Raw genomic sequence first — 26,786 nt, forward strand, 5'->3', positions numbered from 1 at the left:
TCAGTTATAATATCGGCAATGCTACCATCTTCAGTGTGATAGACTGTGCGAAAGCGTACTTACAAATTCCAATGGCACCAGCAGATGTTCAAAACACCGCAGCGGTTTATGCATGAAGTACTACGAGAGCTCCCATTCGTTTTTTGCTACATGGACGATGTTTTAGTTTTCTCCACATCGACGGAAGAACAAAGAAACACCTACAGCTGCTTTTACAGTGTTTTGAACGCTATGGCATCTTAGTTAACGTGGTAAAGTGTGCATTGGGGAAACATGCAGTCAAATTTCTCGGATATGTGGTGTCGGCAGCAGGTCTGTCACCGCTGCCTGAACGTGTAGAGGCAGTTCAACGGATGCCCCTCCCAATAACATACAAAGGACTTCGCCGATTCCTCGCCAAGCTCAACCACTACCGCCGCCATTTACCTCACCCAGCGATAGCCCAAGAACCACTCACGGCTCTACTCATAGGAAAAAATACTACAGGAAACCGTGCAATACCATGGACATCAAAGGCTGAATCAGCGTTCCATAGATTAAAGGAACATTTGTCACAAGTGACCTCGCTGGCTCACCCAAGAGTTCTTTCGTCCTTCGCGATTATGGTCGATGCAAGCCAGACAGCAGTAACAGCGATACTGCAATTGGCAACTTAGTGGTGAACGGCAGCCACTCGCCTTTTTTTTTCAGAAACCTTGGACCAAAGGCAGCAAAAGTGGAGCGCTAACGACCGCGAACTGTCAGCCATGTACCTTGCAGTCAAGCACTTCCGTTCATCGATAGGGGGGCAAAATTTCGCAATTTTCGCAGACCATAAACCGCTAGTGGCCATCTTTGAGCGTGACACAGACACCACTTCACCACAGCAATGTAGACAGACAGAATACATCACGCAGTTCACATCGGATATACGCCACATAGCGGGGAAGAACAACCTGGTAGCAGACTGCTTATCACGCAACTGTGCTAGTTTGAACGCCGTACAGTGGTCAGATATAGAAACAGCACAACAACATGATCCTTTCCTGTGCCGTCTCCTACAGGGCCAGTCAACGGCATTACAGCTTAAACGCATTTCGATTCTGAGTGCGCCAGAATGAATTTGGTGTGATGTGCAGAAAGGAAGACAAAGACCTTACATACCAGAAGAATACCGCCGTGAGATCTTCAAGGCCTTACACGATCTTTCTCACCCTGGAATCCGACAGAAAGACTGCCGCCATGGTTAACGTATCAGCGCAATAAAATCGGCAGGCATAAATCGGCAGGCATGTTTTTGCACCACTAGCTCAGTTTCCAATACCGTCAGCAAGGTTTATGCACATTCATGTCGACGTTGTGGGACCACTTCCACATGAAGAGTTGAGAGTCCAGGGGAATTAATCCCGCCACAATCCTCTCGATTGGCCACTTCAGAGCTTTACACACAGTTTGCATAACAACTTAGCAGCAGAATGCGAAAACTCCAGCCTACCAACCCTGCCAGTCATGGGGAACGAAAGGTGTTTGTGCATAAAGACTTGACGCAAACATGTCATGTGTGGCTTAGAGACGATGCAGTACGCCCACCGCTCGTTTCTCCATACTGTGGTCCCTACCGAGTGACAGAGAGAGGTGAAAAAAATGGTTCAAATGGCTCTGAGCACTATGGGACTTAACTTCTGAGGTCATCAGTCTCCTAGTACTTAGAACTACTTAAACCTAACTAACTTAAGGACATTACACACATCCATGCCCGAGGCAGGATTCGAACCTGCGACCGTAGCGGTCACGAGCTTCCAGACTGTAATCATCAGTCCCCTAGACTTAGAACTACTTAAACCTAACTAACCTAAGGACATGACACACATCCATGCCCGAGGCAGGATTCGAACCTGCGACCGTAGCGGTCGCGCGGTTCCAGACTGTAGCACCTAGAACCGCTCGGCCACCAAGGCCGGCGAGAGAGGTGAACACTGGTTCAGAATCGAGAAGACCGGCAATCAAGAAACAGTGTCCACTGAGCGCCTCAAACCCGCTTACATCGACGCGGACACTCCCAGCACTCAACCCATGGTGTCAAGTTCACCCAACGAGGAACCCATCATGATGATGCCAGAAAACATGGACGAAAACCCAGAAACACACACAGAGGAACAGGAAGAACAGGATCGGGTTCCAACAGTGGTTTTGCGCGATCGTATCGCTGACGTATTAGAGCATAATCTTTGCCACTGTTGGCATAGTGACTTAGACTTGTTTATGTTTATCGTTGTTTTTTCGGTGATAAAGTAATAAACGTTCTTCTGAACAACTGCGTATTATTCTATAGTTCAGACATACTAGAAAGACCCCACACACCTAATCGATTAACTGAGTACAGTCAAGTGTTTTTTTACCAGTAGCGAGATATTTAAATCTGAAATAACGATACGAATTTTTTCCTTACCGGGATTCGAAGCTGGTACCTAAAGTCGCTATTTTTTAGCCAGGAAAATGTTAAATATTGAACTTTTTTCCACCAGTAGCTTTTGGTGTGCGATTTGAATTAGAAGTGATGAGATGAAAAGTTCTTTGCTAGCGTGGAATCTAATCTTGCGCATTTAAACTTTAAATAACGTGATGAAAAGATATGTCTAACTAGATTTTGGAATTAGCACGTAATGTTATTGTTGACAGCGCACGAATGATGTTAAGAAACCAAAATCATTTCTAGCCAGTAGTTAGGTGCACAAATGTTACAGCTTGAAAAAACACGATGAACATTTTTCTGCTACATCAAGATTCGAACCTAAATACGCATATTTTGTTGAAACTTCAAAGAGTTAGGAATCTTGGGAAAAAAACACGAAACAATGCAATTGTATCGTCTCGAGCAGGTCGAATTCTATGAAACAAGAGAACAGAGCTCGAACCTTACTCCAGCACCAAAATTTTCATCATACCAAATTCAAACAAAATAAGAGAAAAGTTACCTGTGTCCACCCCATGATGATTGATTCATTAAACAAACTAACATTTCTAGTGTAAGAAAGCCTACTGGTGTTGGAATTTGCTGAGAATGCTGCCTCTGTCGTGACCCAGCCTAGACCTTCTGTCCTTCAGCCAGTAGTGATGCATTGTCGTTTTTAGCGTGGAGTTCGAACCACGTTGCAATCTTCTTTCCTTCGTATTGCATTACTATAGGTAAAGGGGGTCTGTTTGTCTGTGTTAAAAAGAGAGTGGGAATCAAACCAAGATCTTGGCCATAAAAAGTTAGCATCAACTCACCAGGCCATTGAAACCCAAATTTGGCTGGGTCATGACTTTCTTGTAACAAAAATTGCATCACGCCGGATGAGAATTGCGGCCATCTGGAGGCTAATTCCCACCTGTTCAGTAGATTCATTTCCTGGATCGATTGTAATCTTGTTTAACAGACACCATCACTATTTACCAACTGCCTCAGCTACTCTATGCATACATTCGGTTTGATTTTGATATCACTGTAATAAAATCAGATAACAGCCATCTTTATGAACTAGAAAAGCTGTAAAATACGGAAGTTACTACAAGATGTGTTGCCATTCATTCAAGGTGTCCTGATACTGTAACTGCTCATTGTGTAGTGGTAAGCTTTGCATAGCATAAACGCAAAGCCAAGAGATCGATCCCACTCTTTCGTTTATTTTTTTAACTGCACTTGATCTGCTAAAAGTATAAGTCTTACTGGAACTCAAGTCCTTATAATTCCCCATGCGATTATGACGCCTTCAGTCCCTTGAAAAAGGTCTTGAAGACTCGACGATTCATGTTGGACGAGGACGTGCAGAAGGCAGTTACACACACTTACACATTTGGAAAACGATTGTTAAAAGTACTTGCAACTTGTGAACTTTCAGTCACAACATTGTAATCTGTTTAATTTTTATGATATGTTATACACTGACTGGCTGTCCTATTGTATATATACATATATAATTACCACGTTAAGGAAAGGCGAGTATATTGCCAGGTCGACTTCGCACAGTATCATTTGATCGCCAACGTTCGAATCGGAAGGAATCAATATATCAGCAGCTCGAATTCGATCGACCTCTTTCGATTCAGTAATAATTTCCTGCATTCAAAAAATAAGCAAAAAGACTCACCAAATGTTTCAAGAGGCTTTCCAGGAGGTTGCTATGTGCTGCACACATGTTTCTGACTGGTTTGGGCACCTGTAACGTGGTGAGATGAGTGTTGAATAGAAGCCTCATTCAGGACGCCCTGCAACATCGGGAAACGAGGAAAAAATTTATTATCTTCCAAAAAGCAAAGAGGACCGTCATTTCATGATCGAACACATTTTAATAAAGATGCATGAATGTGTGCCAGAACTTGAAAACAGAAATTGAAAGTGCCCCAAACTTTTTGAACAAAGTTATTACAGGTGATGAGAACAGGTCTTACAGGTATGACCCAGAAACCAAGCAAGCTTCAAGCCAGTAGAGGACTCCCAACTTCCCCAGACCAAAAAAAAGCAAAGCAAGTAAGTATGAATGTGAAGACAATGATCATTTTCTTTTTTGATGTTCGAGGACTTGTATATTGGGAATTTGTACCCATGGCCAGACTGTTAACCAGCAGTTTTATTTGGAAGTTTTAAGACGTCTGCCAGAGGATGTGCAGAGAGAACGCCCGGAAATTTGGCTGTCACATAACTGCTTCATTCATCGCGATAACGCCACCCTACATACAGTCTTAGAAGTGACCCACTACTTAGCATCTTAGGGATGGTCTGTCGTTCCCGACCCTCTGTAATTCCCAGACCTAGCCACATGCAACCTTTTCCTATTCCCGCGAATAAAAAAGCGCTAAAAGGGAAACTTCGGAAAAAGTACTGGACGATATCAAAGTTGAAGAGTTCCCGAGATGCTTCAGAGAATGGGGAAACAAATTTGACAAGTGCATCGCATCCAATGGAGAGTAGTTTGGAGTTGACTGAAGAAATTTCGTAAAAAGTTTCTGAATAAATTTTTTATAACAAAAATCTGTTCTTGATTGGATCGCTGTATCTCGCTGTGTTGAAAATATCAATATACATCATACATACATGGCTGTCAGAATTAAAATTGGACGTCTACAGTAGAGTTGACATCTGTATTTCTGGAGCCACAGATTGGAAAATCTGAAATAGTTGTTGATGGCATTCCTTCTGACTGCTCGCGTTGCTCCATTCTTTTGCTGGATAACATGGTTTCCTCAAGATTTTGCTGTCAGAGTACAGACAAATTCATGTTACTCGCCAATCATCTCGTTTCAAATTGGTTCTAAGTAACGATATTGTTAACTATGTCACGTCCCGATTTGATTACTCTTAGAAGATACACTGAAAATAATCACCACATAATTAAGGTAATGGTCCAGAGCAGGGTGTAACTAGGCTGGAGCATCGAGGCTAATGTTCTGGGACCCCTGAGAATAGGCAGAACGAAGAAAAGAGAGCCAAAATTAAAATTTAAATGAAAATTCGATAACTCGACCAGTTTATCGAATTATTTCGCTGCATTCAAAAAATGAAAGATAGTTCTGGAAATCTTTCATTTATTTCCTTCACACAGGTCAGCATTAGAACTCAAACATCGGTTAACTGTATATGTAGGTGAATCTATAGAATGGCAGTCCATAGATGTGGGAGGTGCATACATTGGCGTTGCAATAAAAAATCAAGACATAATCCGAAAATCGTTCTTAAAGACACTGAAGAGGCTAATCAAGATATATTTGTATATATCAAAACAGTTGACATCTACAAATGTTTTGGGCTCACAATGCTATGATGGTAAGACTGACAAGCTTGTTTCATGAGTACTTTCAAAGTATTGGTAAAGACTCTGAACTCAACGCATTTGGTTGACAGATACGACGCCATCTATGCACTTACAGAGATGTTTATTGACATAATTCTAATGAGTAAGGAACGAAATGTAACAATAAGTCTTAAAAACAAAACTGAATCCTACAACTTTGCTATGTAATGCAAAGCACTAGAGAGAAACAATGCAATACATAAGACCTTGAAATTTGAGAGCATGGAAATTGCAGCTGTATAAGAACTCTAAGAAACGTTACTGGCAGAAAGGATTAATCAATTATCTGCTTGATGAAACTTTCAATGCCTCCAACAGATGAAGCATTGTGAATACATTCTGTAGCAGGCAAATAAAACTAGTAAAGGAGAATATATAACTCTTTACAAAACTTAGAGTGGCATCTGCTCGTAACAGTTCTCTGATTTTCCAGCACAGCTGATGTTGATGATACTACATTGAGACTTTCCATTGTACAATATTTAGCAGAACTACTACAGAGTTTCTCTGGGCTATGCACATCTGTGCTGAGGTGTCTAATAGAATTAGTGCCTGTTGCAAAAGCTGAGCCTTATTTTTCCAAGCTAAGAAGATTTTAAAAAAATATTTATACAATAAATAAGAACGATTGTCTGGTCTGGCAATACTATCAGTAGAAAAAAGAAGGAGCATATGGTCCCAGGTTGTCCGAGTAACAAGTGAGCATTAACAGAAATGATGAAAAATATTAATGAACAGAACATGAAACAGGACGCTGCACCTCTTGCAAGAATGTACCCAGAAAATTTGAAGGCCCAGCTATCACGGCAGAAAATATTCTTCACCCTCCTGTGTAACTATCCCACAGAGACGACACAGATAAAATTAGGAATAAAAACAGGTCACACAATGCTGTATAAGAAGTCACTCTCGCCATGTGCCTTCTGGGCATGGAAAAGGAACAGTCTATAATGCATGGTTCCATGAAAAGTATTCTTTGCCACGCACTGTACAGTGATTTACAGAGAATTAGGTGAATATATATATATATCAAAGTGAAAGAGCACTAAATATAGATTTTTCTAAAATAACAAGACTTTTGCACATACAAGAATGAGGAAAAACTCATTTAAGTAAGTCAATAATTTAAGTCACTAAGCACATACATTTCATTAGCAGTTTACATTTTTACATGGGTGTTCATATTCATACTGATGAGTCAAAACATCATGATTGCTTTATTTTATCCAGTTTGGTTGGTGAACATCACAGCTGTTTTAATCAAGACCACTGCCCACTGCGAGACTGAATGACATCTGGTAGTTTTGCAGGCACACGGCATGGTAGGGGAAGTATGCAAGTGGAGCAGAGACGAAATGGATATCACTCTTGCGGCGATAAGGGGAACAAATGGGTGAAGCCATTTGGATAAGAGACTTGACAAATGCCAGATGTTAAGATCCTGTGCTTGGTAATAAGCATCTGGAAAAAGATGAAGCTAGTCAACTGTTTGCATGGTAATGTCATAGCTTCTATAAAACCTGGTAAGGAATGGTGAATTCACAAGTAGGCGACAAGGGTTGGACGTCCATGTCTCATCACAGAATGTGGATGTCAGTAGCTTGCTCAGTCTGTAAGGCACGATAGGTGGCAATCTGTGGCAGATCTGATGACAGAGTAAGCTGCTGGTGTAGGCACAATTGTTTTGCAGCGTACCCTTCAGCCCACTCTGCTGAACATGGCGCTCCACAGCAGACTTCTTCTATGTGCTCCTAAGTTGAACCGACGACATCGCCAAATACAACTGCATTGGATACGATATCATCGAGATTGGACTATGGCCTAGTGGAAACGTGTTCCCAGGTCAGATGAAGCATGTTTTTTGTTGCACGAAGCCGATGGCTGTGTCAAGATATCCTGTCATCCAAGTAAACAGCTGTTTGAGCCATGCACCACAAAATAGATACAGGCTGGTGGGTGCAGTATTATGCCATGGGGAACATTCATCTTGGCTTCCATAACTACTAAAGACTGTCTGAACATTATTGTGGACTGCCTACATTCCTTTATGCTCGATATCTTCTCTGATGATGGTGGCATCGTCCAGTAGAGTAACTGTCCTTGTCAGAAGGCTAGAGTTGTGCTACAGTGGTTTAACCAGCATGATTGTGAATTCACACTGATTTCTCGACCACTAAATTCATCTGATCTGAACTTGATGGAGCACATATGGGACATTATCAGGCACCATCTCTGTGCCTACAAACTACCTAGTTTACAATAATTACGTGACCTGTGCATAGGGTATCTCATGTCAAATGCCTCTGGAAACCTACCAAGGACTTTTCGAGTCCTTGCCACGCAGAATCGCTGCTGTATTAAATTCTAAATGTGAATCACACGATTTCAAGTAGCTGCTAATAGTGTTTTGACACATCACTGTTTGTATTTCTCTGGAATTACATTTTAGTACCTGTTTTCTGTTACAATGCTGTAGTACATATTACTTCACTTTTATGATACATTTATGTGTTGTAATTAATTTATTTGTAATGTTTTTATTCTGAATATAAGATCATCCGGCTGGTTAAAAATAAATTCTCGTAAGAAACAGTTTGGTTTTACATGTACCTTGAGTAGTGCGCAGTATTTGTTATGTACCATTGTGCAGTGACAAATTATATTGTATTGTATTTATAAATTAGAAAAGAACTGTTAAGATTTTTCTACGAAAATATTTATTGAAATCTTCAATAGTCTGAAAGGTAAGATACGTCTTTTGAGTCATTAATACACACTTTATATCTAGCTCATAAGCCATATATGGGCCGGTAATTCATGGTTTTGTCATCGGATTTTTGGTGTTTCACTTCAGAAAATTGAAATTTTATTATAGTTCAGTAAAGCACTACACAACCACGACTGACTTATTTTACTCAATTAGTTCTACTCAGTGTTCACTTTCCACTATCTAAAATGTTTATTTGCCTAATTTATTTACCATCCTCGCAACAAGGGTTTGAAGATCACTGGAATAAGTAATCTGATAATGGTCTCAAAGAATTACATGTAATCTTTAGTCCACTTGTTGAAACTCAGCTCCATCTACTGAGACAATGCATGGAGTATGGTCATTGGTAATAAGCTATGTTTTTCGAGAAGTAAGGTCAATTTGAAAAAAAGTGACATTTTGTTATACTCTGCAACACACCACTCTGGACCAAAGGGTTCCAGTTAATCCACGCCCAGTTGTCGTGGGGCTTTCCCGAAACCCACAGAAGTCGAGGGTTTTCAAGTGTTGTGCTTCACTTTGAAAGGGGTATCCCATTTAAAGACTAACTGACTCCTGAAGGACACTAGCTTGAGACGCTTGAAATTGAGGAGATTCCTGTTAATGAACAAATGAATCTGTTGTTAACCTGCTGCCTTCTTGATGGCTCAGGAATGTTGAGAATCTCCTGGGAGCATTTTTAGCGGAGTTCTCGAGAAAATACACTATGTAAGCCACTAGGGAATGAGCGACAAACAGCATTGGTCTGAGTAATGGGAGATGGGTTGAGACATACCAGTTATTGAGTTAGTTAGTCTCATGTTCCTACACTGCTCTTCCTACATTCATCTACAGCCCTCTGGCGTTTCAACTTTCCTGTAAATAACGGTACTGTTTGTAAGCAACCTCAAGGAAATTCCTACGTTACCTTTTAAATATATGTATCGTTTGTAGCTCTGTTTGATCGCCTTTCTTCAACTCGTTAAGGCCTCCTCTTTTTATTATTTTCAAATGCAATGGATATATTCCTAGAACTACTAACAAACCATCAATCATTGTCGTCTAGTGGCTAGCACTGCTGACTTGGATCACAGGGTTGCAGGTTCGATTCCTGGCCTGGTTGGGGATTTTCTCTGACCAGGAACTGAGTGTTTGTGTTGTCCTCATCATTTCGTCATCATCATTCGTGACAGTGGATTGAGTAAAAATTGGGACTTTGTACAAGCGCTGATGACTGTGCAGTTGAGCGCCCCACAAACCAAACATCATCATCATCATCCATGCTTGTACAATAGGCGCCTCTTAAGCATCATTAGGGGTCATACAGCAGGCATCTCTTAATATCTCAGCCATACGACTCAGTTATCACTCTTTTGAGTCCTACAGCTGGCTTCACATGGTGTAATTTTTGTGCCCACATGCTCGTGCCATAGCCTGTAACTGATGAAAATGTAGATGGGTGACCTGCACTGACTGTTTTCAAGGGAAGCCCAAGTTGCGTATTTGTGATTTTCATAATTTTGTGCAACATGTTTATACTTCTCCTGCCTGACTTCGTGGTTATATTGCTGTGAAATTACGACATTCACCTAGGAATACCCTAAGATGTCTCGTTACTACTCTTCTTCTTGGATTTCATAGTAGATTCACTTTCATCTGGATTTGTATAGTTTTGTGAGGTACCAGTGACAATTTAACATTTCGACACTATCCTTCTAAGTTCAGGGAATGCAGCATTACACTTATTTTTCTGTAATTTTTCTATTCTATTTTCCTGATTTCCAAGATGGCCACTGCGTAAGACACCCAGGTTCCTTCACAAAAAATAATTATTTAAGAATTAATAATATTAAATTTAAATTAGTTTTAACGGGTGTGGACACGAAGTCACATAAGAGATGTGCATCCAGTTTTACATAATTTGAAAGTTGAATCAGGTTTTGGGTAATGTGCAATTGTATGTTCATTGTTTATCATTGGCATTGTCCATGAACCACGGACCTTGCCGTTGGTGGGGAGGCTTGCGTGCCTCAGCGATACAGATGGCCGTACCGTAGGTGCAACCACAATGGAGGGGTATCTGTTGAGAGGCCAGACAAATGTGTGGTTCCTGAAGAGGGGCAGCAGCCTTTTCAGTAGTTGTAGGGGCAACAGTCTGGATGATTGACTGATCTGGCCTTGTAACACCAACCAAAACGGCCTTGCTGTGCTGGTACTGCGAACGGCTGAAAGCAAGGGGAAACTACAGCCGTGACTTTTCCCGAGGGCATGCAGCTTTACTGTTGCATGGAGAGCTGCATCATACCAGTCTCAGGACTGAAGACCACAACAACAACAACATTTTAATGTTATTATTTTACTCTAATGACCAATATTGGCTATGAAGCCTATGTGGTACTATTTCTGTGTAATTATTTAACCCAATGGTTGCTATGCCACGAGATCACTTTCTGCACATGAAATTATGGTCACGTTTCTGGACTTTTCTCTACATTTGTTATTTTTAGTTTTGTTTTATTTATGTCATTTGTCAATTTCCTTCGATGTTTGTAAGGGAATTACTTTGCTAATCGTGTATAAAAAATTTTAAAAAAGAAGATTTTTTTGTGCCTGACGTTGTATACTTGCAGTAGTGTCTGTTCTTGTTGCACAAGAGAATATTTAGCGTTACTATTGCGCATTTCGTTAAAAACAATTAATGGTATTTGAAATTCCGACAGTTACAATGTAGGCCGATTTGTGTGTAACATGAACATTGAAAATTCTATTTAAGTTTCCTTATTAGGATAAATTTCGTTAATGCAAGGAAACTACTAGCTTCAGTAGTGTGTATTATCACCATAAATGTGTAATTCAACGTTTCTAAATCGTGCTTCTCAACACATTTTATATCATTTACTAGTTAAACAGATGAGGTGTGGGCCTAAATTTTCCGAGTTGTGAAAGTATATGATTCATTACTACCATTTATTACCAGGTCTTCGTCATTCACCACCCATGGTTGTACAGACTGCATCAAGGTTACAGTCAAGTGATTTACAATATAATGAATTACAGAATAACATCTAAACTTTATACAGGTAATGTATATAGACTATGTCATGTTCACTGTGTCCATTCGTTTTCTTCACAGTCAAAGAATTCTTGGACCGAGTATAGTGGACGTTGTTTTAGGCCTTCAGCAATTTGTTTCTTGAAGTTGTCCAGTGGCAGGGTCTGCAATCCAACAGGTAGTTTGTAGGATATCCTCACAGCGATCACTGGAAAACTGTCTCTTGTTTTGGACAGTCAGCAGGTTGGTAGATTTATGTCTTCTTTGCAGTGGGTATTATGTTTATGGATGTTATATCTCTTGCTGTAGGTGTCTAGGTTTTCCCTTATGTGGATGAGGCATAATAATACATAGTGGCTATAAAGATTCATTACTCCCAATTTACTGAATAAAGGTCTGCAGTGTTCCTGGCTGCTGCTCGATGTAATAATTCTTATTGCCTTCTTTGCAGTAGCAGCACATCCTTACAGCCTGCTGAATGACCCCATAGCTGTAATCCATTCAGAATGTGCCCATGGAACGAAGAATAGTAGACAGTTATCAGAAAGTGGTCTGTAATCACATTTTTAATCTTCGTAGGAGGTATATTACACGAGAGAGTTTCTTGCATACATGTACAGTGTGTCCATTAATGAGAGTTTGTGGTCTATGGTGAAGCCTAACAGTTTCACAGATTCTATATGGTCAGAGTACGTGTTTTTTCCAAGGCTGCATACCATACGCTGGGTTTTTTCTTCGTTTACTTTGATCTTGTTGGCGATGAACCATTTTTTAGCGTTCTCGAACTGTACATCAGACTTCATGAGTGCTTGGGCAGAACACTTTCCCCTTTGGTAATAAGAGTGGTGTCGGCCGCAAATTGTAGTGTCTCACCAACTTCACTTAGATCATTTACAAAAATGAAGAAGAGGAGTGGGTTCTATGACCATACCTTGTGGCATGCCGTGTTCTAACTTCTGTTCCTGGGGTAAACGCCTAACTAAACAATCTTGGGAAAGTGAATCCTCTAAAAGCAAAGATACTCCTATCATTATACGAGGTGGGGCAAATAATAGTGGCCCAGAGGAGTCGATACGATTGGAAGTGAATGTATGCATGTATGCTCACCATATGATCCACACTGGTTCAGAGCGTAGTGTGCGTTTTGTCAGGGTCTGTTCACACTGTCCATCATGGCACCCTCATGTCATGACACCGTCACGTCAAGATATATTCATAGCTTCATACTGTCTGTCACGTCACAGCACTTCAAGTCAAGTCAGGTCACGTGATCTCAGCTGGAATGGCTGTCCTCAACTGTTTTTTTCGCGGGAATTGCGGTAGTCTCAAGATGATTTTCAACTGTTCTTTCACGTGAAATGCGCATACACAGCATGGTAGCTTATTATTTGAGTCCACATTTGTACTAAAATTATATATTTATTGAACTCAAATGATTTGCAGCTTGCAGGGTAGCTTGTATATTAGAGAAGGCAGACAGAAGAAACAACACAAAAAAGAGTGTGTCCAAAAATATTGTGGGGTGCAGAAAGGGTATTTCGCACATTATACAAGGAGCTCAAGAAAGATGAATCCTCATTTTATATTTTAGAAAGTTCAAGCATCAGTTTTTTTATTTATTATCTCAAGTTGCAATCAGAATTGCTAAAAGAAACGCAGTGTCATGAGCTGCCATCACATCCCATCAAAACTTGGTTTGTTTAAGGTTAAGTTACGTTATTGGTCAGTGCCAATTTTTGTGCAATAGTCAGATCACACTCAATACCTTTCCCCTCGAGATTTATAGGTTTTCTTATGTCTTATATTTGGATTTTAATAGTTCAATTGCCTTACTCGTACTGGGGCTAGCTAGTAAAAATTACATAAATAGTTACCATTGTGGTGTGCAAAACTATTTCACACACAATCCAGAGAGCTACTTAACAATAAATAAGCCAGCCACAAACACATGTTTAAACAAACAACTTGCAGTGTCTGCGGGTTTCAGGACTCCTCTTCACAAAACACTACAAACGCTTGACGATATACAAGTAAATTCCTCATACTAATCAATGTGATTCTATCCCCAGTACTTTTCTCACTTCAATTTGCAGCCATATTCCATGTATTTAATTGTAAAATATTAAATATCGTACCAGTATGTACAGAAATCCACTTCATAAATCTAATAGAGGTCTAGTAATTTAGCATGCTCATGTTATACGATTCAGACTGCTGCCTCACTGCTTCAATTAATCTTTCGTCATTTACTATAAATTTCAACAAAGGAAATAAGAAAGCGTCACAGTTTTATAACGAATAATGAACAAAAAACAACTGATGTTAACCACTAAAACCACAACAAACGATATAGGGATATCTGTTCATGGCTATACATCGGGGCTTTTGAATTGAATTGAATTTTATTTGATCCTGTAAGATTACATTGTGTGCAGTAAATGTACGTGTAATATAGGACATGTCAAAGTATTAACATTCATTATCACTTATTTTTCTACACCTTTAGCTTACATTTTTACATCACTGATAATGAATAACAATATATACAAATTTAATGGAATAAGTATTCTGCAACACTGTAAAACTCGTTTTGAATTAGATAGTCTTTAAGTTTCTTTGGAAAGTCATTGTGAAGTACACTATCTTGCAGGTTTTTGGGCAGACTTCTTAGTAGTCTGATACCAGAGTACTGGGGTCCTTTTTCTAGCATTGCCAGTCGTTGGGGTATGCTCCGTACTTCATTCTTCCTTCTTGTATTGTGGGTGTGTACACTAGCATTTGTAATCCAGTCCTCACTACCTTTTGTGATGTACATTATTGTTTTGTATATATACAACGATGAAAAAGTTAAGATACCTAAATTCTTGAAACAGTTTCTGCACGTTTCAGAGGTGTTTCTTCTTAAAATGGTGCTAATTGCTTTTTTTTTTGTAGTGTGAACGCTCGTTTTGTTTCTTGTTTGTTTGAGTATCCCCACACAGTCATTCCATACTGTAAGTATGGTTCGAAAAGTCCATCATACACTGTACACAGAAGGTTCTTGTCTGAATACTGTGATAGCTGCATCACTAAGAATATGACAGAGCTCAGTTTCTTACAGACATTATTAATATGTTTTTTCCATTTCAGTTCATTATCCACAAGAATACCTAAGAATCTAGCAGATTCTACTTCTTCTAGCCTTGTTCCATCAACCTCTAAATCCATGTCTACAGCCTTTTCCATGTTTTTAAACACTGCATATTTAGTCTTTTTTAGATTTATAACCAGTTCATTTTCCAACAGCCATTGAGCTGTGACATTTGCAGATATGTATGCTCTTCTCTCAAGCTGTTCCATATTTTGATCACTATCTAGTATTGTCATGTCATCATCATACAATATTTTCTTTTCCTCCTCCTCAACACCTATATCATTAACAAACACATTAAATAACAATGGCCCATTACCGAACCCTGCGGCACTCCATATTTGATGGGTTTGATTTCTGATTGGTACGAGTTTCCTAATGATATATACTGCTTGCAGTTGCACAAATATGATTTTATCCATTCATCTGGTTGACCCCTAATGCCATAGTTGCTTAATTTTTGTATCAGCATTTCATGGTCAATGGTGTCAAATGCCTTTGAAAGATCCAGAAACATTGCAGAGACAACCTTTTTCTTATCTAAGGACTGTAAAATATATTATGTTAGACTGGCAATTGCTGATTCTGTAGATTTACCCTTCCTGAAACCATGTTGTGAGGGTATGAGAATGTTATGTTTGTCCAAATAGTTAACTAATCTGGTATACATAAGCATTTCTAGGATTTTTCAGAAACCTGATATCACCAAAACTGGTCTGTAGTTGTTGAGATCATCCTTATACCCTTTCTTGTACACAGGCACTACCTTCATTATCTTCAGTTTTTCTGGAAAAATTGCATCTCTGAAAGAACAGTTTGCTATGTTCGGCAGTGGTGTTATTATCTCCTCACATACCAGCTTTATTACATGATTTGATATTTCATCATCACCAGCTGATTTCTTGGACTTCAGTTTCTGTATAGTTTTCCGCAATTCATCTTCTGTGACTGGTCTTAAGAACATAGTACTTCATGATCTTTTTGGTACCTTAATACCCTTCTCTTTTTTACTATTTATTTCCAATTTTAAGTTTTCTACTACACTGATATAGTTATTATTCAGTATGTTTGCTATTTCCATACCATCTGTGACTGCTGTGTTGTCTATTTTAATTGACCTAATACCTTCTTCTTTGTTTGACCCATCTTTTTCCTTTCTTTCAGCATTGATTGCATTCCAAGCTGCCTTTGCCTTGTTTTTTTTATTTCGCTATGGTGGTGTTAATTGCTCTTGCTTTGGCTTCTCTTATTGTCTTTCTATACTTCTTTTTTAACATTTTATAGTTTTCAGCTTCGCCCATCCGTCTCACATCCTGAAGCTTCCTTCGCTGTTCTAGTATTTCACTCGTAATCCACTGTGTTTTATCCTGCTGCCTTTCTTGTCTCTTTACTTTGAGACATGCTACATTAAAATGGTACTTAATTGTTGAAATAAATGCATCATATTTTTCATTTACACTCTGGGCCTGTAGGGTTTCGTTCCAGGTTTCCTTACCTAACATTGTTCTAAAGATGTTGATATTTTGTTCACCGATGATCCCAATTTCTTTGGTTGTTCGTTTTGGTTCTGATACTGTGTCATTACTTCTGCAAAAGCTGATTAGTTGTCCATGATGATCAGATATTTCTGTATGAACTATGTGACTCATAGTTACACATATTAGTAATTATGTTGTCAATAACTGTCTCACTTTGTGAAGTCACTCTTGTTGGTGCAGTTATTGTTACTTTCATGTTATGCTGTATTAACAATTCTTCAAAATCCTGTCTTATTTTTGTGTCTTTTCCCATGTCAATGTTGAAGTCTCCACATATAATAAGATTTCTCTTCATATTCATTCTCAATAAGGTAGCAATTTTTTTCAGAAAGATGCTAATATTGCCACATGGTGACCTGTACACACAAAACACTCTAAAATCCTCTGCCACTATAACAGTAACTTCAAAGTCTTTTTCTCTGGCTATGGGCAATGTAGCAGCTTCACTGTTTACATTCTTTGATAGAGCACCTATTTTAATATATATACAAACGCCACCACCCTTATATTTAGATCTGCAGAAGTAACTAGCTAGTTTGTAGTCCTTTATTGCAACATTATGTATTTTACTTTCAGTTAGTCCATGTTCACTTATGCATAATACGTCTGGTCTTACTTCACTCAGAAATACTTCTGCTTCTAATTTTTTGTTACCAAAGTATTGAATATTTTGATGAAGTACTTTTATGTAATTTTTCTTTCGTTGGTTTACATTTTGTGAGCTGTATTCTGGGGCAAATTCTTTAGTATCGCCTTTTTTTGTATGGTGCTTATACTTTTCCAGCTAGAGTGCATGATTTTTCACCCCCTTCCCTTGCTTCTAATGATTTTGCAGACATCTGCAAACATTCTGCTGAACGTTACAGACCCCAGTCTATTTAAATGCAAGCCATCCTTCGCTAGTGAGTTTTCACATAGGAATTTGTTTGGGTCTATAAAAATTGCCCCAAGGCGATCACATTGTTCTTTAAGAGCACAGGTTATTTTGGCGATATATTTTTCACTCACCGACCTTCTGTTTATTATTCGGCTAAGTATCAGCCGAGATCCTGCATACATATTTCTTGCAGAACGAATCATGTTTCACGTTTCGTTTGCCATTTCTTCCTCACTGCTGCTCCTTAACGAATTCGTTCCAACATGTATAAACACCCCTTTATAGTTATGTCTGGTTTCAGAATCTGGTTCTGTAGTATCTTGTCTTGCATTTACCATATTTTTAAAATGTTTACCGAGCTGATGCGTTCTAATTCCAGGTCGTACGTCGATCTTGCAATTGGGGACAGCGATATTCTTCAGCAGCAAACCGCCAATTATTAAAAAGTCATTTTCCTTTTGTTGCGTATCTGTCGCCTTGTTTTTCCTTTTGCTGTATGTCACCACCTTCCATGTATATTTATCTTCTGGTTTTTGGCTTGCTGAGTTTACCGAGACATCAACGGGAACACTTGAAATGTTGTTGTTTTTAAAGTCCGATCGGTCACTCGTATTTTCGCGATCTTCTTGCTTTTCCGTTTGATGGCTTTTACACACACAGGACTTCTTTCTTGTATTAATGTATCGTTTTCTTTCTTGATGATCGAAAGTTTGGTTTTTAATGCCTCAATGTCACTTTGTAGTAACTTTATAATTTCGTTTTTTGTATCAACTGCACTTTACAAGATCGACCGTTTCGTCACGTAAACAACCGTGACATGTCCACGGAAAATCATCGCTGACGAACTTTAGATTTACTTTCGCGCACTTTTCGTGTAACCAGAATTTGCATTTGATACACAGAATACCCTTCATCACACGCTTTTCACATTCTCTACACGAAGAACTGTTCATTTTTTTGCCTTTTTAGCGAGAGAGAAGCGTCACTACACTTGCATATCGGCGCCATCTTTAACTTGGGTGTCCCCTGATCAATAACGGACGGATGACGTCAGCCGTCAAAACTTTGTTGCTGAGAAAACTTGACAGTGCAGTGACGTGACGTTATGGGACGGGACGTTCAGTACGCATGCCGCCACTTGAAATGCATTGCAGAATGTTTTGATGGGACAGGACTTTATGTGACACGATGGCCAGTGTGAAGTAGTCTTCAGTGTGCGTGGAACAGTGAAAAGGGGATGACAGTACTCACAGTGGAGCAGCAGGTATTCAGGGGCGGTTCTAGAAGTCGGTCTAGGGGGGGGGGGCTAATTGGGGGAGGGGGGGGGGAGTGGTTGGCGGAGTGGAATATCGCTTAACAAAAGGAGAGTTTTATAAAGAAACTTCTAATAAAATTTAACATTGTTGTGTTTAGGATTAGTTAAATTTCAGAGGACAAGATGCGGCATTTTCACAGTTGTCTTAACATTGTAACATTGTAAACTGTGTACAAGCATGTACATCTGTGAAAAGTTTGCAACATTAAGCAAATGTCATTACAGCATACACAGTTGTGTCCTCATTCATAGAATAAGCAACCACCATCTCACATCTTACAAATTTTGTCGATATTATTAATATCAAAAATACATATGGCCAGCTTTAGTAAAAAAAAAAATACAACAATAAAGCGAAACTTCCTGGCAGATTAAAACTGACTGTCGTACCGAGACTCGAACTCGGGACCCGAGTTTGAGTCTCGGTCCAGCACGCAGTTTTAATCTGCCAGCAAGTTTCATATCAGCGCACACTCCGCTGCAGAGTGAAATTCTCATTCTGGAAACAACAATAAAGTGTTATTTTTCAGTAAAAATTAATTAAATAATGCTGATTTGTGCAGAAAATATTTTACCACCTTATAGGCGAATGGTATATTTAAAAATTGACCTCACTTTTTATGTTTTCAACCAGCTGTATTCTTACCATTAGTTATCGATTAAACCTAATAGCACTACTCTTATTTAATTAAACTAATAACTACTAGTAAAAAATCTCAGTAACATGAAGGAAGGGTTATTTAAAATTAAGAAAATATGACCCTTACCAATTGTTTTGTGTTGTCGAAATTGTAGACTCTAGATGCACAAGCCTGTGACGCTTCCAATTCTGTAGCTGACAACAGATGGAAGAGTTGGAAGGACAACGGACTGTTTTTAACAATCGATTGGTCAGTCGATTGTTTTTTCGTCCAGTCGGTTTCTTCACTCGGTTGCAGCCGTTAAATGAATTTTACACTCGGTTTCGGGGTTTGAGTTATTTTATTTACATTCTCTGTCGGACTTTTCGGTTATCATATCAATTTTTGGTTGGTTTTTAAAATTTAATATCAGATGCTGCCCCTCAAATTTATGCATATATAAATGAACCATCACCTTTTAACACTTTTCTGAAATTTGTAAAGATCCTTTTGGAACACCCTGTGTTTTCCTTACTTCTTTATTGAGATAATGAGAAGCCGCTACCAATCGGCGATCGTATACACCGCGACGTCGCCCCGCTCGACAGACAACTGAATAATTTAAATATCATTTGCCTTCTATTCATTGAGCTGTATTAAAACGGACTTACTTTACATTCATATTCCTTACTACAAACACGTACTACGTTTAAACATGAACATCACTATAACGCGCTTTCACAAATTCCTGTAATTCTCGTCGGTAGGTGACGCGCGCCCGCTGGCGTTGCCAGCACTGCAACGCGTCTACAGATTGTATGTGCCCGGGAACATAATACGATTTGACCCATATGTCGGGCGATTTCTAAGTTTTTGTCTGGGGTTAGCAATTTAAGTGTTGGTAGGCATACCTGGCATATTTAGCGTTCTTGATTATTGCAAGTGGTACATTAATACACAACCAGTGTATATTAATAAATAATAAGACGCCCATTTTAAGTTAAATGATATTTATTGGTTTAGATAGTAAGCTGTTTGCCGCTCTTATTCTTTGTTAAAATGTGTTTGAAATACATTGCAACCCATATTGCTACATAATTATAAAAAAAATGATTGAATCTGTTGAAGTAATATAATCGCTGATTTCTGAAGTCATTTTATCCAGTATAAAATGGTATTCCATTAAGGGAGGGGAGGGGGGCCATAGTCTCCATAGCCCCCCCACCCCCCTTTACACTGCCCCTGCAGGTATTCATTATAAAAAGTTACTGAGACCAAGAACAAGGATTGGGATTAATTTAGTGAAGATATGTGAAAGGGTGGCCAAACTTGATAGTCATTTGTCATTCCCAAACAAATAGTTTTATTTAGTAACAATGCAATCACGAGACACCTGACAGTCACCAAGATTCTTACGAAATACATAGAAATGTTTAAGATTTTTAAATGAAATTAATAATGTATAAGGACAATTGCATCATACATAAAATTAGAAATAGTGCTAAAAAATGTCAACTGTGCAACACAGTGAAGGCCCGACTACAAACAGTTAAGTATTGAAATAAACTTGCGGTGGCACCCTGTTCCCGTAACTGGATCACAACTGTGGGCTAACCCACAACAGGATTTGTATATAAGGTCAACAAGCATTAAATAAAAAACGTGAAAATGCATACATCTCCACTGGTTATTCTGCTCTGATACAGACAAGATACAGCCAAGCTGCCCAAAGGCTACCCACAACTAAAAAAAAAGCAACAGTAGTGCTTCACTGATTGACACCAATTGTGTTCCACATAAACCACGTTAAGTACTTAATTAAATTGCCAGGCTCCTAAAACGCAATTAAAATAATAATGACAATTAAACCCTTAATTTTTTAAGAAATCAAGAAACTCATTGTTCAGTTTGCCCAGAGACTTTCATTACATGCCCACAAGGGCCTTCCAATAACAAGAGTTACTGAGTCAGTTACTTCCTAATCCATTGGCACCCCCACTGTGGCACGATACCAAAAGAATAACAACAAACTACTCAACTTGAGGCTGGGACAGGAGATTTGCAGAATCACGTGTGACCTGCCAACACTTAGGCCTCGTGCAATGACAGGAAAGCTGGCAAAGCAGAAGGAAAACACGTCCCTGCCCCTCACCAGCAGAACAGTAAATGTATCAACTGCTGCAGATACAAGGCTGTCAACATACCAACATCAAACAGCAAAACAAGTTTGATAAAAATTAACATACACAATAATACTTACACAGGCTGTTGAAAATATAACTATCAAAAGTTCAGCATCAGAACTGCCCACTCATAACCACTGCAAGTAAATCTCCCCAGCAATAACAAGAAGCAATGTACAAGGCCATTTAAAAGAATAATTAGATAATAATTTAAATAAGATTAAAAAAAAATCAAGGTATATCTTTACTAGGGCCTCTTAGGGGCTAATAGACTCTGTAATTGGGATACACATCAAATGGCAGATGGCTGGTTAAACTGTACCTATAACCTGAAGGGCTGCTGAACACATAGTAAGAGAGTGCACAAATACAAGTATGCACACACACGCGACCCAAACATGCATACCTTTAGGCTGCGCACATACAATTTCAGTTACAGGCCAAATCCAATTCGCCCCAGGACTTCTAATAACAAAGATTTTTGTGAGGTAATTGATTCACGAAAGGTATAGGTTATTTTTAGTCAGGGCCATTCTTTTGTAGGGGTTTTTGAAAGTCAGATTGCGTTGCGCTAAAAATATTGTTTGTCAGTTTAGTGTTGATCAGAATAAGTCAAGAGAGAAATGTCTGAGAACGTTCAGTTTTGCTCAGCTGTTTGAAAATCAAATAATGTAAGAGGTTTATCAGCACAGTAATTCATTAATTTTTCTAAGGGGACGTTACAAACACAAATACAAATTACATCATTAGTTTCAAATAGTCAATATTAACATTGCAAAATACTAGTCTGGCGCAGACAGAAACCTCCAAATTGAGACACATAGCATTAATTAGGTCACCAATAGGCATAAAGAAACTGGATTTCTGGTTAACTCGCATTGGGCAGAATTAACAGTCTTTCAATGCAGTACTTACTAAATAGTCTTCATAGATAATTTCAAACAAATGCCAAGGAGACCAATATCTTCAGGACTCCAGGTAGGCACTGGATAATACTGCACTGCTGCTCGTGGTTGACAAGTTATTCAATACATCTTGGCATATTTAGCACACTACAACTCACTGTCACATATCGGAACCAGGTTACATGCGATGAGAGTTCCCCTTTACCCACTAAACTCACTCCTAGCAAGGGTCAACACTACAGGAAAACTTGAGCCCCCATAGCCCAATGGTCAAGCGTTAACTCGCTAAAATTGCTAGGATACCAAATATTCAGGCACACCTGTCCAGCTCCATGTCAGACACACCACTCACCACCATACAGTCCCACAGGGAACATATAACCCATCAAAGATGATACGTTGAGGGCCAGAGTTGATGGAACAAATGCACAAGTGGTGCTGGTAGGATCACGCGTGTGCCCTCTTGGAAGCTGCCATAACTCAGTTACGTGCCAACAAAGTTGTGGAAACCGTTTGGTCAGTTGTTTGCTAAGAAGTTTAATGGTGTTAAAGTGCCAGCAAAGAGTGTCATGCAACACTTAGTCTGAAAATGGTGTCAGACAGGATCTGTTTGGAACAAGTCAAAAAACAGTCCGAAACCTCCTCACACATCATAAAACGGGGCTGCAGTTCACCAGAAGATGATTCAGAGTCCTACAAAATCAATCCAATGACTGTCATAAGAGACCAGCATATAACATCGATCATGCAGATGAATGCTCCACCTGGACATGTGCAAGCATCCATACTGAATGTCTGTTGTTCACGCATTAAAACCAGTAGATGCTCCTCAGTGCCTCCGGTTTTGTGAGTGGCTGTTCACTGAGATAACAATGAATAGCTTGGCCATTGTTCTGGTCTTTATGTCTGATGAAACCTGGTTTCACGTAAGTGGTTATGTCAGTTCACAGAATCATAGGTTCTGGGCAGCAGAGAATCTGCACAACTTCCATGAAACACTATTGCATGATCAGAAGCTTGGGGTTTGGTGTGCAGTGTCTGCACATAATTGGTCCCATCTTCTTTCATCAGATGCTGACTCTGGCACGTTACATTGCCATCATTTTGAAATCATCTGTTTCAGCATTAACAGAAGAGAAAAAGACCTACAGTTACTTCCTACAGGATGGAGCAACTGCCCATACAGCCAGCCAAACCTTGAAGCATGAAATTATTTTCTGAGGGAGTGCACCTAAAATAAATACTTTATTTAGCAGATGTAGCTGTAAGAGTATTGTGGAAAATAGGTATCTCCACATCTTACAAAGGCTTCTTTAAGGTCATCCAAACCGACAGTTTTACAGACCCCTATTCTCAAATTGAAGACAAATAAAAATAAAGGTGTTTGTGGCTGCAGTGATTTTGCATTTCATAACACAGAGTGTAAACATCATGTATTGCTATTGTCTGGAGTATTAACTTTCTTCTTATTAATTTCATTACTACTGTTAATTCCCAGTGGAAACAGAATTCTGTGGTACATGTCCTTCAACTGCCATAACCCTTTGTGGGTGGCATTCACCTGTAAACAAGCAAAGATCTCAATTTGTGATGATTTGCTCTCCATTGAGTCAAATAATACTGAATTCATAAATGGGTGGTATTTAAAGAAGAGAAGGAAATGGGGTGACAGGGATGAAATACGATTATGAGCTTAATCCCTACCAAATTTAAACATTTTCCACATTTATAGTTTATTGTTTTCATGTTTTTCTTTTTTCTTTTGTTACATACTACCTCAAAATTCATCGACCATTTAATTTATTAAAAATATGTGAATGATGGCTCTTAAATTTTCTATTCGCAGTGAGCAGCAAGCAAAATTCATTCAAGAAAGAATATCGACAGTTGAAAAACACTTTGCAGACCTCTGTGCAGTGTTTGCAGAATACACCAGAAAAAATGCTAGGTATATTTATTTACAATCCTATTTTGTAGTATGTTCCATAAGTATAATATAAGATTTAGAAAGTTCAAATCATATAACGTAGATAAAACAACTGTTCCTTTCCTGTAAGCTGTTTGCATGTGATGTTTCTAATGCCTTTGTTTCCTTTCCTGTAAGCTGTTTGCATGTGGTGTTTCTAATGCCTTTGTTTGCATTATGCCGTGAGACAATATATGTGCTAACTATTTTCTTAAGTCTGGCAATTGTATGCCCATTTTCTGTTTGCAACATGAGTTTATTAATGAACAGGTTGTCACAGTTTATGTTTCTGTTGGTTTTTCTTTATGAATTCCAAGTTACACAGTACTAACAATGATGGAATTGTTGGTATTTTTAGGTTTTGCAGATGTGAGCTACAAGGCTCATTTTGCTCTATAGAATGCACATGTTTGTCTTTTTGTCAAATAAAACTTCTTTACCCCAGAGGAATAGTGCCATAACATAAGTGACTGGTAAAAGACACAGTGTGCAGTGAGCAGTAGCATATCACTAACACAACTGTAAAATTTACTTGACAAATGTGTAACTCATGCTAAATTCATGCAAATGTGCTTTTGATGCCAGTTCACATTTCAAATCCAGGCAATTCAAGAAGTTAAACAATGTAGTCACTTAAGACACAGCAAGGTAGAATACTTCCATTTACTGCAGGTCTACTCCTTAAATAGCTTTTTTTGTTTTCTATTATACATGTGGTTCATGTAGTATCCATCCTTGAAATCCTCATATTCTTACACAGCCTAAGCTATATTTTGGAAGATTTCATGTGATTTCCAGTCAGTCAGTGGTTAGCATTCAAGTAGCACAATTACTATGTAGGCTGTTAATGAGCGGGTAAATAGTCATTAATGAGTGCACATCTTATTTTCAGTATTTGGTTTTCATTATGTAATTATCAATCAGTCAGTAGTTAGCATTCAGCGAGAATGGCGACTATGTATATTGTTAGTCGGTCTTCAACATGTAGGATTCAACAGTCAGCCTGCTCATAAAGTTGTTTTCAAGATATTTTGTTATTATGTCACATGTGAGTTCATGCAACCACTTATAATACATTTAGTTTGCCAATCTATGTTAAGAAATTGATGTTTTAACTGGGTTTAATATTAATAAATAGGAAGAAAATGAAAATGTAAATTTTAGTGTTGTGTCTCTGTGCATCCTGTAACTGTTCACCACTTTGAATAATCGTATGAGGACAATTAAAAAGGAAATTACATGAGACTAATGGAATATCAGACAGGTTGGTAAAGTTTCACACTCTCATTAACTTTAGTAATTTAAATGAAAATTATATTTACAGTGTTTTTTGAAATATTAAGCACATAATTGATTGATTCCAAACTCATGTTAGCTACTTTGCAACATAAATACTTTTAATTCTTCCCAATTGTAACAGAATAGTGTCACCTATGTACAATATGAAACTACACAAAATAATACTAATTAATTTCAACTCAAGTGACATTGTGAACATCTTATATAATATTGCTGGAAAATACTAATTATTTTTCATCACTCATGTAGTGTCCATTCAGAGAGAGTTATAAGTCTTTTTTTTTTTTAATTTAGAAAAAAAAAATTCTTTTAGTGCTGAGATTCACAAGCATATTATGAACAGGTAATCTAGATTCAAGTAAGAATTCTGTGACTTAAACGATATTTTCAAAAGAAAAAGTGAAGAGATATAAAAGAGAAGATTTTGACATCAAAACAGAAAGGATAACTGTAACTTGGTTTTAGTATTGAAGGATCCTTTACAGAGAAAAGAAACTAATCAGTAATCAGAAACAAACAAAATTTTAAATTATGGGTAATTACTATAATACCTCTGAGGGGAAAACACTGTACAAATGGCATGAAAAGTGCACTGCCACAATCTGACATAGCTATGGAAGCTGAGTAGCTGATGCAGCATTTCTGTCAACTGCTGTGGTGCCACTATCCAGATGGTGTTTGTGATCAGGAGCAGTCTGTGATGAGGTAATGCCAGACTTGCATATAAATCGGTCCATAGTCAGTCTGAATCAGTTATAATGCAATCCGTGAAGTACACACTGATTAGCATATTGATTTCATTTATGGCCCTTCTTTGGGGACTATGTCCACCCCGGCATGCAGATTGTTTTTTCTTGGCTCGATGACATCTACCAGCACGCCAATACAATGTATCACATGGCTCACAGTTTATGTTCATGGTTTGAAGAGCACTAGGATGAGTTTACCATACTCTCCTGGCCGCCAAACACCCTGGATTTAAACCCAATTGAGAATCTGTGGGACCACCTCGATCAGGCCGTTTGTACCATGGATCCTCAACTGAGAAACTTAGCACAGCAGGTCACAGCACTGAAGCCAGCATGGCTCCACATCCCTTTTGGCACCTTCCAGAACCTCACTGACTCTCATCCTGCATGTCTTGCAGCAATCTGTACTGCAGAAGATTGTTGTTTAGGCTTTTAACAGGTGGTCACATTAATGTGACTGGACAACATGTAATCACTCTAAGAAAAGAACATGGACACTTATTAGGCCACATGAGAATAGCCAATTAGGTATCTACTTATATTTATATGATGTAAAATGTTCTGGTCAATGTGAAGGGCACTAAAAATTTGCT

The 26,786-nt window shown here is 38.7% G+C and overlaps 1 protein-coding gene across 3 annotated transcripts in view; it reads left to right on the forward strand.

Moving 5' to 3' along the window:
* LOC124777974 (CBY1-interacting BAR domain-containing protein 1) overlaps positions 1 to 26,786 on the forward strand; it is a 195,720-nt gene that overhangs the window by 23,929 nt on the left and 145,005 nt on the right. For all 3 annotated transcript variants that reach the window (XM_047253536.1, XM_047253538.1, XM_047253537.1), the window contains exon 2: positions 24,026 to 24,127. In XM_047253536.1, coding sequence (XP_047109492.1) covers positions 24,026 to 24,127 — 102 coding nt within the window. The remainder of the gene's footprint in view (positions 1 to 24,025; positions 24,128 to 26,786) is intronic.

Source organism: Schistocerca piceifrons, chromosome 2 (genome assembly GCF_021461385.2).
Source record: "Schistocerca piceifrons isolate TAMUIC-IGC-003096 chromosome 2, iqSchPice1.1, whole genome shotgun sequence".
Lineage (NCBI taxonomy): Eukaryota > Metazoa > Arthropoda > Insecta > Orthoptera > Acrididae > Schistocerca > Schistocerca piceifrons.